Genomic DNA, 15,607 nt, shown 5'->3' with positions numbered 1-15,607 from the left:
TGACTTATTTATTTATTCTGTATTATGTATCGCATTGAACTGCTGCTGCTAAGTTAACAAATTTCATGATGCATGCCGGTGATAATAAACCTGATTCTGATTCTGAAAGTTTATTTGTATTTTCTGGTTTTCAATGTCATCTCTAGGCTTCTGTAGGTTAGGGTTAGCATTGCTTGTACATTTAATTATGACTGTGGTTACAAAACATAACAAAAGGCTGGGTAGTCATTTGTTGAGCTTTTGCTGTCTATTCACTTTTAAAAGTCTAGAATACTCTCAAAACTCAGGATGTGGAAATGACAGTTTACTTGCTCTGAGTAATACCACTACCACCAGTGTCCTAGCCTACCTGCATAATGTAGGTTAAGTTTGTTATGATCCACAGGTTCATTTCAATCTTCGAAAACTGTTATTCCCATTACTGCCATTCCCTCTGCTTTTTGTACCAAAAAAGATAAACACCCGTATTGTGGAGATGTCAGTTTGCAGCCTTAATGCTGTCTTAAATACAATTCCTGGTGATTAATTGTGACATGAAGAGTAGTAGCAGGCTATATTACAATAAAAAATCACACTGGTACCAGAGTCAAATATAATGTCAACTTTATTCAATATCCTTACTTCCCTGTATGCATATTGTTACATACAAATCGATCTACTGCATTGCATCTTGGGGCTTAAAATTTGCCTGGCCACTGTGATCACTGTCCTTTCAATCAGTGTCTGCCATAGCTCATTTGTCAGCACACACTCCTTAATCAGAAGGTGTGTGTTCACAGCCCATCACACTTACAGAACACAAAACTCCAATGACTCAGTGTGGCACTGAGGGAGTGTGATATTGCCAAAGGTCTTTCAAATGAGACAAGAAACCTGAGTCCTTTCGAACCTCTAAGAGGTTCAGAGGCTCTATTTCAAAGAGAAAGTAGAATTGTTCCCTCAATCAACCTCACTGAAAATAGATTCTCGTACAATTGTTTGTGGGAGCTTTGTGTGCTGTAAATTGTTTTTGATATTGCAAGTGACTTTAAGGCAGATGTGTTCTTGGAATAAAAGATATGTTCTAGTATATAAATGCAAAGCCTTTTGCTTTTGCTGTCCTACGTGATAAAAACATGGTTAAGTGTGAGTCTACGTGAGCTATTTCAACATTTTAAATCAATTATGTACTAACAAACAGTACAAATACATGTGGTTTTATGAGAAAGAGGGAAATAAATTTCCAGATATTTGGAAAATGTTGCATGTTTGAATATAACTTTTTGAAAATGCTTCACTTTATCTTGATCTTCTATTATTTTGATCAGGATTGTTCAATCCAGTGACTGTCACAGAATGCAACTGTATTGAATTTCTTGTCATTCAATAAGTCAACCACTTTCCGACTGAACAGTCACCAAAAAGCCAGGCTCATGCTGTGATGCTGCATCAAGTCAATCTTATGAATATTATCCACATAATGATTGAATATCCACACAATATCCTATTGAAATAATAATGGCCCTACGAACCATCCCCAATTTGGTGATAATTTGGAGCAAACAAGGAAATGGTGGCAGAAGCTGACTATAATGGTTTATTTTTAAAATATATTTGAAACCCTCCTGAAGCTTCTGGCTTCTCCTTGATGATTGATTTGAAATCCTGCTGACTTTTCGCAGATCTGGTATTATTTAGGGTCAGAACAGATAAGTGAGCATTTGCTCAATGAAAAAATAGTACATTGCTAAGTGATGTCAGTGGATGTGAAAGCTGGTAACAAGAACGCTGGATGGTTTAGACCATAACATTAGGTCATCTTGCTGTAAACTCTGAGAAATTTGGCAATTTTGTTGAGGAATACTAAGCAGTGTGTGTTGTGACCAGGAAATTTCAGAAAGTCATTGGGTCTGGTGAGTATGTCCTTCATCTTCTGAACCCAAACACTAAATAAATCAGAAGTTGGCAAGAGATAAGCCCTGTACATGTGGACACTATTGTCCTAATATGCCAGTAAAATGTGCAGAATTCATGCATTAATGTTTTGATAAGAAACTATACTGTTTAATTTTACTGCAATTTCAAAAGCTGCATGGATGTCTATTTGTCACTATCCCATTCAAGCACTAGAAGGATAGGATTCCTAGTAAAACATATCACTGTGTTTATCCTTTAGGTACCGGATAGAAGTGACCGGTGGGTACTTGTCCAGTCCATCACAACATGCGACTGTTGTCTCATTAGCTGGAAGAACAAAGAAAGCCAGTGACTGTCTGGTCCTGTTCATTGCGTCTTCAGTCTGTGGAATTGGTACTCGATGTTTCTGAAGTAAAGAAACAATAATTTATTTCACTTGTATACTCTGCTTTTGTAACCACTCTACATTTTGTTTTAATAAGCCAAGGAGAGTTTTGATAGTTTAATGGACTCAAATTAAGAGACAAACAGTAATGTAAATCTTTATCAATGAGACCTGCACATATGAATCTCAGCCAAATAAACAATAAATTCTGTGTTATCAGCCATGACCAAGTGCAAGGTATATACTATTGAAAGGTTTATTAAATTTTGCCCACCGTAAATATTGATTTGTATTTTGAAATGCAGCAGGCCGGGAGATGCAGCAGCAGTACCTACATGTTTGGCTATTGCAACATGAGGTTGCTTATATTGAGAAGCCACATTCGACTGGCTTGTCTGTTAAGTTCAAATGTTTTGTTGCAAGGTAATGAATTATTTTGGAAAGTTTCAAAGCATCATTCCTCAGAATAACGTCACATAAGACAGCGGTCCCCAACCACCGGGCCGTGGACCCGTGCCGGGCCGCAAAGCATGCGCTACCGGGCTGTGAGGAAACAATATGATTTGGCGATATGAGTCAGCTGCACCTTTCCTCATTCCCTGTCACGCGCACTGTTGAGCTTGAACGCACGCGAGGTCATTAACGCACGCGTCATCCATGTCAGCGCGGGAAGGAGATCAACTCCTTGAGCTTGCAAATGATGGTGGGCTGAAAAGTATGTTTGACGTACATCTCTGCTGGCATTCTGGATCAAAGTCAACGCCAAATATCCTGAGGTAGCCATGAAAGCACTGAAAACGTTGCTTCCATTTCCAACATATCTCTGCAATGAATGCAACGAAAACTAAATTGCGGAATAGACTGGACATAAGAAACCCCCTTCGAGTATCGCTGTCTCCCGTCACCCTTCGATGCACCGTCTTGTTGCAGGAAAACAATCCCAGGGCTTCCACTGTTTCAGCGATATTGGTGTGTTGCAATGATTTTATATGTTCATACGGGGAAAATATGTGCTGTGTGTTTAATATCCAAATGTTACTTAAAATGTTATGATGCTATTGACTTACAAGTGACTTATACAGTAATTGACTTATCACTATATTCATGAGAGGAAAATATGCACTGTGTGTTTAATATTAAATTCATTAGATAAACCTTTTTAGAAATGAAATTGAGTGTATTAGCCACTAAAAAGTGACTTATAGTTGACTGATCTTCTATATTCCAGTCGTGATTAACACCCGCCCCCCCAAAACAGAATTGCCAAAAATGATTTGTGGAAAAATATCGGCACGTACACGCATGCGCAAGTGACACATGCACATACAGGTGCCCATGCAAATCTTCATGGTCATTGTAGTCTTTCTTGGGGTAAACACAACGTATTTGACTGCTACTCTTGTCCGTTGGCAATCCTACACCCCCCCCCCCCCCGCCCACTGTGGTCAGCCGGTCCGCAAAAATATTGTCAATAATAAACCGGTCCGTGGTGCAAAAAAGGGTTGGGGACCCATGACATAAGACACATTGAGGTCTTTGGCATTGCTCTTCCTCTGCTTTGGATAAGCCTTTTTGCTGGCTGAATGTTTCCTCATCTTTTCCAACTTCTTTTTCATTGCATTGCCTTGCTTCTGTTTAATTACCCTGAACATTAGTAAGTTTCAAGGAAAAAAAAATCATCCAGCTGTACCTGAAACTTTGGCAAATCCTTCAGCTTTCAATCAAATTTCAGCCAAGTAAATTGGTTCAGATGTTTTGTTCCTGATCTCTCATTATCTTTTTGCTCAATTATACATAATTAAATCTATTTGATATGATCATTATATCACCAATGCTGCATGTTTTCTCAACGGTAACCCTGCCAGGCTTCATTATCCACAGCTTATACTAGAATAACTCCCTCCTTGGCTGAACTTCTTTGATACTATTTGAACAGGTTGTCTTGAATGGAAGTTGAGTAACTTGTATTCCATTATTCCACTATTCTTGATATGGTTTACACGAATATGTTCATCTTTGAGTTGCACATTCTGAAACTGTCACTGTTAACTCCTGTTGGCTTATCAGTCTGTTTCTTTGGACAAGTAGCTCAAAACATGAAGGCAACTGCACATGAACATTTACAAGATGGAACATAGAACAGTACAGCACAGGAACAGGCCCTTCTGGTCACAGTGTTGTGCCAAACCAGCTAAAATGTAAACCAAAAACCCCCAAAACAAATCCCTCCTACCTACACAACATCCCTATCCCTCCATCCTCCTCACATTCATGTGCCTATCTAAATGTGTCTTGAAAGGCTCTAATTCACTTGCCTCTACCACCATACCAGGGGGCGCATTCCAGGCATTCACCGCTCTGCGTTTTAAAAAAAAACACAACAATTTACCCATCACACAACACACATAAAAGTTGCTGGTGAACGCAGCAGGCCAGGCAGCATCTCTAGGAAGAGGTACAGTTGACGTTCCGGGCCGAGACCCTTCATCAGGACTAGCTGAAAGAAGAGCTAGTACGAGATTTGAAAGTGGGAGGGGGAGATCCAAAACGATAGGAGAAGACAGGAAAGGGAAGGATGGAGCCAAGAGCTGAACAGTTGATTGACAAAAGGGATATGAGAGGATCATGGGACAGGAGGCCTAGGGAGAAAGAAAAGGTGGGGGGGGGGGAAGAAGCCCAGAGGAAGGGCAAGTGGTATAGTGAGGGGGACAGAGGAAGAAAGAATGTGTGTATATAACGGATGGGATACGAGGGGGAGGTGGGGCATTAGCGGAAGCTTGAGAAGTCAATGTTCATGCCATCAGGTTGGAGGCTACTCAGACGGAATATAAGGTGTTGTTCCTCCAGTCTGAGTGTGGCTTCATCTTGACAGTCGAGGACCACTCACATCTCTTTGACCCTACTCTCTCTTACCTTCAAAGCATGCATTTTGTTATTAGACATTACTACCCTGGGAAAAAGATACTCCCTGTCATAATCTTATAAATCTCTATCAGATCTCCCCTCAGACTCCAAAGAAAATGACCCAAGTTTGTGCAGCCTCTCATCGTAGCACATGCCCTCTAAACCAGACAGCATCCTGGTAAACCTCCTCTACACTGTCTTCAAAACCTCAACATCCTTTCTATGGTGGATCGACCAGAACGGTATGCAATACTCCAGATGCGACTTAACCAGGGTTTTATAAAGTTGCAACATAACCTCTTGACTTTTCAACTCTATGCCTTGACGAATAAAAACAAGCAATTCCATATGCTGCCTTAACCACCCTATTGTCCTATGTACTCACTTCCATGGAGCTATGAACTTGGACCCCAATATCTCTCTGCTCAGCAACATTGTTAAGGGTCTTGTCCTTAACAGTGTACTGTCTCCTTGCATTTGGCCTACCAAGGTGCAAAACCTCACATTTTTCTGGGTTAAGTTCCATCTTCCACTTCTCTGCCCATATCTGCAACTGATCTATATCACGCTGTATTCTTTACCTGTCTTCTACAATATCCACAACCACCTATCTACATTTTCATCCAGGCCATTTATGTACATCACAAACAGCAGAGGTCCCAGCATAGATCCCTGCAGAACCTCCCTAATTATAGACCTCCAGCTCAAATAAATCCCTTGAGCCCTTACCTCCTGTCTTTCATGTGCAAGCTAGTTCTGAATCCAGATAGACAATTTGCCACGGACCCCATGCATCTTACTGTTCTGGATTAGCCTCCCATGAGGAACTTCATCAAATGCCTTACTAAAATCCATGTAGACAACTTTCATTGCCCTACCTTCATCTATCTCTCTCGTTACCTTGTCAAATAACTCAATCAAGTTGAGAAGACACGACTTGCCCTGCACAAATTCATGCTGGCTTTCCCTAATTAGGCCACTGGTTTCCAAATTGTCATATATCCTATCCCGAAGAATTTTCTCCAGCAAGTTCTCTACAACTGACTTGAGACTCACCAGTCTATAGTTCCCAGGATTTTCTTTTGTTCTCTTGTTAAATAGAGGTACAACATTAGCCACTCGTCAGTCTCCTTACAATTAAGCAGGTGTTGAAAATAAATGATTTGTTAGAAAGAGGATCCCACATAAAAGAATGAGGTATATGATGAGATATCCAGTTTCAATTTTGTGGGTTGAGTAAAATATAATTAGCTTTTTAAAATATCTTTAATTAAATCACATTTCTATTTGAAAGTTGCCTTCAGTAAGTCCCATATCTGCTGCAGGACAGTCATTTTGATATTTCAGCAATGTCTTTTTTTTCTCTTGGCAGTGCCAGCCATTTGCTCATCCACGTGAAGCACTGAAAATTGCACTGGTTAGATCTTAGCCATAAGTTGGGTGGTCAAGATTTGGGGGTGGGGGTGGGGTGGGGCGGGGGAGAGATGTCACGGTAATATAGTGATCAGAGTGACCCTTTTAGAACTTGGGGTGTCAGAGTTCAATTCCAGCAACGTCTGTCAGTAGTTTGTACGTTCTCTCTGTGACTTCATAGGATTCCTCCTTTAGCTCTGGTTTCGTCCCACATTATTTGGTCGTTGTAAGTCGTCATATGATTGACTTACGGTTAAATAATTGATTTGCAGGGTGGCGCGGCTCATTGAGCTGGATGGGCTTGTTCTGTGCTGCATTTCTAAATAAATAACATATTGTGTAATTGTTTGTCCTGGCAGTGATAAATTATATGACCCAAAACAAAGGAGTAAGAAATTTGTGCATTACTGAGTGTAGAACAGGCTATAATATTTACAGCCACTAACATGATTTTACAGTAACATGATTTTAATATTTCAACAATTCTTTTAAATTTATGTAGCTTATATGCAACACAGTAGATGCATCCAGAGAAAGTTACTTTGTTTTCCCAAGTGGCTTTTACAGAAATGCTCACCCTAATAGCCATGAGTCTATCAGTAAAACATTCTGTTACAAAATCTCTTGGATGTGAAGAAGGAGGTTTTTTGCTCCCATGAAGGATGGCATTTTGTGGTTTCTAGATATAATGCTGTGTTGGCGTGTGGCCAAGTGGTTAAGATGTTTGTCTAGTGATTTGAAGGTCGCTAGTTCGAGCCTTGGCTGAGGCAACGTGTATTGTGTCCTTAAGCAAGGCACCTAACCACACACTGCTCTGCGAAGACACCGGTGCGAAGATGTATGGGTCCTAATGCCCTTCCCTTGGACAACATTGGTGGCATGGAGAGGGGAGACTTGCTGGTCTTCCATACAACCTTGCCCAGGCCTGCACCCTGGAAACCTTCCAAGGCACAAATCCATAGTCTCACGAGACTAACGGATGCCTATATAAAAAAAAGATATAATGCTATGGTGTTGACATGAGAAATGCATTCTCAAAACCGTGAAGAACTAAACAGCGACTCCTTTGCTTGCCTCTTTGGAAACAGATCTATTTCCATCTCTAATATCTTTATTTTTCCCTTTCAGGGTTCCTTTGACGGACACTGACCTGGAGTTACACGTTGGCTTCAGTTCTTTGTGGGAATGGGACTCGCTCTTGGGGTATCGTAACTGGCCATTTTTTGGCATGCCATGGCTCGGCCAAAGAGTCTGGCTTGGATTTGGAAGCCGAGGATCTTGGGGCTCTGGAGATGGGTGGATTGAGGATCGGTGTCACGGCAGGAGACTCAGTCTCGTCGGGGGAGGTGAAATATCTACATCTGTGTGCCCGGAGACCCGAGATCTTTGAGATCTTCAGGTACAGAGCTTGAAAAAAGCAACGTAACTGACTTTTAACGTCATAAACCAGTGAGCTGTTTGTTATGTCCCCTTGCTCGCTGGGAAAATGGAGACATCTCCTTCTCCCTTACTAGGGGGAGAGAGAGCCTGTGGTATGCCGTATACCAGGTGAAACGCGAAGTCTTTGCTATTGCTTTGCTCATGCTTGAGTGCTCGGCGGCAGGTGCTGATGCTTTTTTTTGCCAGTGGGGGGAGGGGCAATTGTTGCTTGCTGCCGCTTATGCGCAAGAGGGAGGGGAACTGGAGGGGACTTTGGGGTTCTAACATTTAAGTGTCGTTCATTCTTTGGGGCACTCCTTTGTTTTTGTGGATGTTTGCAAAGAAAAAGCATTTCAGGATGTATGTTGTATACATTTCTCTGACATTAAATTGTACCTTTGAACCTTTGAACTTTGATCTGAAACTGTGCTCAGTAAGGGTATCAGAACTATCTGAGATATCGTAGAATGCTGTGTTGGATTTGAATACAATTTACATGTCCAATTCCCAATGGGGCCAGTTACAGGTCCTAAGGGGATATTAGGGGAAATGAAAGCTGTCAGGACCATTCAAGATTCTTTGGAGGTGGCCGTAAGTGGCACCCTAACTTGAGGAAAGAGACAAGACTGACTGTTTATAGAGCAGGCTCATCCAAAAAAAGGATGTGGTACTGAAACAGAGGAAGAACCATAGGTCAGCAGATGGTGAGCACTAATTGTCACAATGCGTCTGAAACTCGGCAGTCTCATCCGCCCTTACCAACTAAACAGACATTACTGGGGGTGCATGGTTTAACAATCAGGGTGCCCAGCAGTTCCCCTTGACTTGTGGCACAGAATTAATTCATGCAATCTAACAATTGGTAAGTCAATTACACACTCTCAACTTTCTCAACATATCTACAATGATACAGTGCTGGTAGCAATCAGATGGTGAAATAGATTCTTCGTTCCATCCGTATCAACTTGCTGCTTTTGTCAACATTCGATAGGCATTCGCAGTTTGTGTTAATTTATTATTTTAATCTAGCCCCATTAATGATGGATAAATACATATGGCATGATCTCTATGAGTCTGAAGGTGATGAAGCCTTGAATTCTAATCCTGCTAAGAAACAGAAACTACAAAAAGTGCATCAATACAATGTTACATAACTGGAGATTGGTTTTATTCCATTCCCATCAGATCAGCGATGCCCCATTTGTCTTATTTGTAAAACTGTACTGTCTAAGGAAGCCATGAGACCTTCAAGATTGCAGGAATACTTCCAAAAAAGACACCCTGAAAAGTCTCCTTACGCTATTACTTAGTTCCAGAAGATGAAAGAAGCATTTGAAAAGCATGGCACACTCAAGTCATTTGACAAGAAAGCTGATAGTGATCTCATTGCTACTTAAAACATTTCCACAATGATAGCAAAGTGTGGAAAATCTCATACAATTGGCGAAAGATAAATAATGCCTGTTATATCAGATGTCTTCACCACTGTTCTCAAAATGGATACCAGTATTTTAAAATCAATTCCTCTGAGTAATAACTCTGTAGCTCGTCGAATTGAAGAAATGAGTGAAGACGTTGTGTACAAACTATGCACAGAGCCACAAAAAACAGAATCTGGGATACAACTTTATGTGTCAGCTGTGTGAGACTACAAGGCTTTGCTAATGGCATATGTACGGTTTATCAAAAATGAAAAAGTTTATGAAGAGATTCTCTTTTGTAAAAAGCTAAGAACAAATATCAACAAAGAATCAATCTACGACAAGCTCAAAATATATGTTGAGAATGAAAGTATTCCAATAAGGAACATGATTTCTTGGTTTAACAGATGGAGCACCATATATGACAGGTCACCATGTTGGTTTAGTGGCATTTCTGAAAAAAGAAATCCCAAGTCTGTTTGCAATCCATTGTGTAATTAATTGTCAACATCTCACAGCCAAAAATCTCAGCCAGCGACATTTTTCAAGCATGACTCTTATATTATCTGCTATCAACAAAATTAAAGGTGATCCATTAAATAGCAGAATATTTCACCAGTTATGCCAAGGTAATAATGAAGAGTTTGAACACTTTCTTCTTCACATTGAAGTGTGTTGGCTCTCAAAAGGCTGCTGCTTAAAACGATTCTTTGATCTTCATGACACTGTGGTTGAATTTTTGCTCAAAGTCAACAAGAGTCTGGAAACAAATTGAACTTCTACAAGGAGATGTGGCATACCTACCCGATCTGTGTGACAAAATGAACATTCTAAATAGGAAACTGCAGGGTGAGAATTTCACCTTAATCCAGGCAAAAAGTGCAGTGTACACTTTTATCAGAAAATTGGAAATATATAAGTAGAACATTGGGAGAAGAATATTCTTACAATTTCTCTGCGTGGCAAGTATGGCATTCTCTTTCACAGTCAGTGATTTGCAAGAGTACTGCTTACATCTGTAGTCACTGAAGAAGGATTTTCAGAATCAATTCAAGGATTTGAATGACCTGGAAATTCTGGACTGGGTAATTAACCCATTTCACAGCGAGGTAGAAGAGCAGGAAGAGAGCTTGCACGAAGAAGTTATAGAAATTCAGAATGATGAAAAAGCAAAAATGCTTCTCAAAAATGTCAGCTTTTGTGGGGCATGGCCACACTTATATGAAGTTTTCTGGTCTTTGGAGAAGAGCCAAACTGCTCTTCATTGCATTTCCATCCTCCTACCTTGTTGAAAGATGCTTCAGTGCAGTGAGCCACATACTCACAAAAAATAGGAACCGCTTGGACATTGTTATGCATGGGGACTTAAGACTTTTGCTGTCACAACTTGAACCAGATATTTCAACTCTTGCTAAAGACCCCCAAGCTCAAAGATAATAATCAAAGCTGCTGTACAGTGCACAGGTACTGTGGAAGCTAGGTTTAAAGAAAAATAAAAATTTCAAGCAGAATAATTTTTCTCATGTTAGCATTTGGTAGACATGTTTTTACACTATGGGGCACTGGAAAGTATATTGTGCCTGAGAGGGGCGTTGGCAAGTATGAAGATGCTTTGGGGGGTATTGTGCTAAAGAAGGTTGAGAAACACTAATGTAAATGTTTCCAGAACTGTCAAGAGTGTAGTAATTTTTCAAGGAAATTCCCAGGCATTTTCTTGCTGAGTTAGTTTAACAGTGAATATCATAGAATATTTTTTATTCATCACTTTGCCGGATGACTCTGCGACAACCAGAATATTAATTTGCTAGTTGCCAATGTTCATTTCAACCTGTTGTCAGGGGCTTTGATGAATATAATGCAGAGGAAATGCATTCAGAGGATCAGTGCGGTTGCTGTGGACTTCTGCCTGGTAAGCTGTGATGCATTGTACTTCCTGAATAATCAATACTCGAAGAAATGGACTAGTTACCTTTAACAGGATATTCTGCTTTGTAAGTTCACCTCCCATCATAATCAATCCACTGTTCTGATTCTGCTACCTAAATAAGACTAGCCATTGTTCTCAGTTCCCCTCCACCACCGCTCTCCTCTACCTAGGGGAACTTGTCCTCACTCTAAATAATTTCTCCTTTGGCTCCTCCCACTTCCTTCAAACAAAAGGTGCAGCATGGGCACTCACATGGGTCCCAGCTATGCCTGCCTGTTTGTCAGCTATGTGGAACAGTCTATGTTCCAAACCTATGCTGGTGACCATCCCGCACTTTTCCTATGCTACATCAATGACTGCTTTGGTGCTGCTTCCTGTACCCTTGTTGAACTCATGACTTCATCCACTTTGCTTCCAACTTCCACCCTGCCCTTAAATTTACCTGGTCCATTTCCGACACCTCCCGCCCCTTTTTTGATCTCACTGTCTCTATTTCCGGAGACAGCTTATCCACCGATGTCTATTATAAACCCACGGACTCTCACAACTACCTGGACTATACCTCATCCCACCCTGTTTTTTGTAAAAAAACGCCATCCCCTTCTCTCAATCCCTCCGTCTCCGCCGCATCTGCTCTCAGGATGAGGCTTTTCATTCTAGAAAGAAGGAGATGTCCTCATTTTTCAAAAAAAGGTCTTCCCTTCATCCACCATCAATGCTGCCTTCAACTGCTTCTCTTCCATTTCCCATTCCCATTCCAATATGTCCATCCATCGCCTCCTCCACTGTTGTGATGGGGCTACACTTAGGTTGGAGGGATAAAACCTTATATTCCATTTGGGTAGCCTCCAACCTGATGGCATGAACATCAATTTCTCAAACTTCCGGTAATGTCCCCCAACCTCCCTTCCTTCACCCTTTCCCATCCCCTTTCCCCCATCTCCCCTTATCTCCTTGCCCACCTAATACCTCCCACAGGTGCTCCTCCCCCCTTTTCTTTCTTCCATGGTGTTCTGTTTCTTTCACCAATCAACTTCCCAGCTTTTTAGTTCATCCTTCCCCCTCCAGGTTTCACCTATCATCTTGTGTTTTTCTCTATCCTCCTCCCATCTTTTAAATCTACTCCTCAACTTTTTTCTCCAGTCCTGCTGAAGGGTTTCAGTCCGAAACATTGACTGTACTCTTTTCCCAGATGCTACCTGGCCTGTTGAGTTCCTCCAGCATTTTGTGTGTGTTGCCACTGTTCTCCATGCTTGGTTTTTAGCTGAAGAAAGCTTCAGCCCAGAAATTATCTTCTCTTCTGATCATATACTTCCATTTGTCCTAGCAGGCAGTTGCATCCAAGTAGAAAATTTGAGTTGAAATTAAAAAGTAATTTCCAAAGACTTGACCAGTTAATCTAAGGGAAAAGCTTTTCTCTGTCTGTAAAGGAGTGACTAAATTTCAATCAGTCCATACAGATACATCTCAATGAAGAGAAGATGTTTTAAAAGTCAATCAATGAAATGAATTCATAAAAACTTGCTACAATAATATCAATTCTCTCATGATTGCAATTACTTTGATTGCAATAAAATGACGGTTGTGACTCACTGTGGAAATCCACCTGTCAGATGTCCACCTCTGCAGAATATTGGCGATGTTGAAAAGAACTGTATTTGGAATGTAGGGAACAGTGATATATTGGCCAGACCTGGACTTAACCTGGAACACAATGTTTAAAATTAGTTAAACAGCAGCAGTAACCACTTTTATCTTTTCCATTTCTGCTGCCAAATAAAAAATTATAACTTTGTTTTTCTCTCCACACATACTGCCTTATCTGATCATTCCTGAAATTTCTGGATTAAATTTTCCTGTTTACTTATGCCTCAGAGTGACCAGGTTTTCGTCAAAGTATATGTGAACAGATCCGATATTTGGAGAGGAAAACAAAATATGTTGCAAAGTAGGGATATTAACTGACACATCAGAAGTGATAGGGCACTAACATAATCAATGCAGGAAATAACTATTCCAATAATCTTTTACGTATCTTCACCCACCTTCCCCCTCAACTGGTTTCATCTATCTCCTGCCAGCTTCTACTCCTTCCCTTCCTCCCACCTTTTCACTCTGGTCTCTTCTCCCTTCCTTTCTAGTCCTGGTGAAGGGTCTTGGCCTGAATCATTGGGGGAGAGCAGGGTCAGGTTAGTGTTTATGGGCAGGGACGTGGATCAATTTGAGGACAGGACATAGTTGAACCCTCTGCTCCACACTGCATGTTCCATGTTTGAAAGGCCGTGATGTGGATTTGTGAAGAAGGACAGGCACAGTTTAACCCTCTGCACCATGCTTAAAGGTCAGTGATGAGGGCACGTGCCGAAGGAGATTCGTGGATGTTGGGCTGTCCCAGGTGGTTGGGTCCTGGGATTAGATGTCTGTGCAAGCAGGAGGACTGATTTGTTGGCACTCCCAAATGTTCAAGCCTGAAGTTTGTAGTTCCATCATTGGCTAGTCCAGGGTTTGATATCCAAGAATGAAGCCCAAGAGTCAGTCAGAAGGCTGGAAGTTGAAGTCTGATGGCCGAAGCATGGCTTGCCCTGGGGTAGGCAGACAGTCCGTGTCTCAGGGTGGGAGGGATTTGACTCACCGTTGTTTTGGTGTTTGTTGCGTTCTGTGTTGTTCTCTCAAGCATTGTGGGCATAGAATGTTGGTACAAGAAGGTGTGGCGAGACTTGCGGGCTGTCCCCAGCACATCCTTAGGTTGTTGGTTGTTAACACAAAGGACACATTTTTGCTGAATGCTGAGATATTGTGGAATGAGTGACCTTTAGGACAAAGGCTACCTAATGCACTTTAAATCTTGGTCCTTGATCTTTAAACACTTGTTGATTCACCATGGGCAATGAAGTCAACACATCTTTCTGGATGCTTCAGAGCACCTTAGCCACCCATCTTTTCATTGGTTATAGTCATAGTCATAGTCATAGTCATACTTTATTGATCCCGGGGGAAATTGGTTTTCGTTACAGTTGCACCATAAATAATTAAGTAGTAATAAAACCATAAATAATTAAATAGTGATATGTAAATTATGCCAGGAAATAAGTCCAGGACCAGCCTATTGGCTCAGGGTGTCTGACCCTCCAAGGGAGGAGTTGTAAAGTTTGATGGCCACAGGCAGGAATGACTTCCTATGACGCTCTGTGTTGCATCTCGGTGGAATGAGTCTCTGGCTGAATGTACTCCTGTGCCCAACCAGTACATTATGTAGTGGATGGGAGACATTGTCCAAGATGGCATGCAACTTTGTCCGCATCCTCTTTTCAGACACCACCGTCAGAGAGTCCAGTTCCAACCCCACAACATCACTGGCCTTACGAATGAGTTTGTTGATTCTGTTGGTGTCTGCTACCCTCAGCCTGCTGCCTCAGCACACAACAGCAAACATGATCGCACTGGCCACCACAGACTCGTAGAACATCCTCAGCATTGTCCAACAGATGTTAAAGGATCTCAGTCTCCTCAGGAAATAGAGACGGCTCTGACCCTTCTTGTAGACAGCCTCAGTGTTTTTTGACCAGTCCAGTTTATTGTCAATTCGTATCCCCAGGTATTTGTAATCTTCCACCATGTCCACACTGACCCCCTGGATGGAAACAGGGGTCACCGGTGCCTTAGCTCTCTTCAGGTCTACCACCAGCTCCTTAGTCTTTTTCACATTAAGCTGCAGATAATTCTGCTCACACCATGTGACAAAGTTTCCTACTGTAGCCCTGTACTCAGCCTCATCTCCCTTGCTGATGCATCCAACTATGGCAGAGTCATCAGAAAACTTCTGAAGATGACAAGACTCTGTGCAGTAGTTGAAGTCCGAGGTATAAATGGTGAAGAGAAAGGGAGACAAGATAGTCCCCTGTGGAGCCCCAGTGCTGCCTATCACTCTGTCGGACACACAGTGTTGCAAGCACACGTATTGTGGTCTGCCAGTCAGGTAATCAAGAATCCATGATACCAGGGAAGCATCCACCTGCATCGCTGTCAGCTTCTCCCCCAGCAGAGCAGGGTGGATGGTGTTGAACGCACTGGAGAAGTCAAAAAACATGAGCCTCACAGTGCTCGCTGGCTTGTCCAGGTAGGCGTAGATATGGTTCAGCAGGTAGACGATGGCATCCTCAACCCCTAGTTGGGGCTGGTAGGTAAACTGGAGGGGATCTAAGTGTGGCCTAACCATAGGCCGGAGCAGCTCCAGAACAAGTC

At 41.8% G+C, this 15,607-nt stretch overlaps 1 protein-coding gene across 2 annotated transcripts in view; it reads right to left on the bottom strand.

The window, feature by feature from the left end:
* Window positions 1–602: 602 nt before the first annotated feature.
* Window positions 603–15,607, bottom strand: part of LOC140205527 (uncharacterized) — a 30,411-nt gene continuing 15,406 nt past the window's right edge. Inside the window, exons 7-8 of one of the 2 annotated variants that reach the window (XM_072273150.1) lie at window positions 12,959–13,069; window positions 603–2,302 (exon numbers count right to left, since the gene is read on the bottom strand). In XM_072273150.1, coding sequence (XP_072129251.1) covers window positions 2,123–2,302; window positions 12,959–13,069 — 291 coding nt within the window. In that variant the 3' untranslated portion in view covers window positions 603–2,122. Of the gene's footprint in view, window positions 2,303–7,121; window positions 7,582–12,958; window positions 13,070–15,607 lie in introns of those variants that run through there. The other variant, XM_072273149.1, reaches the window with a different exon arrangement.

This window comes from Mobula birostris, chromosome 11 (genome assembly GCF_030028105.1).
Source record: "Mobula birostris isolate sMobBir1 chromosome 11, sMobBir1.hap1, whole genome shotgun sequence".
In the NCBI taxonomy this organism is placed as follows: Eukaryota; Metazoa; Chordata; class Chondrichthyes; order Myliobatiformes; family Myliobatidae; genus Mobula; species Mobula birostris.
This window is presented reverse-complemented; position numbering and strand designations above follow the sequence as displayed.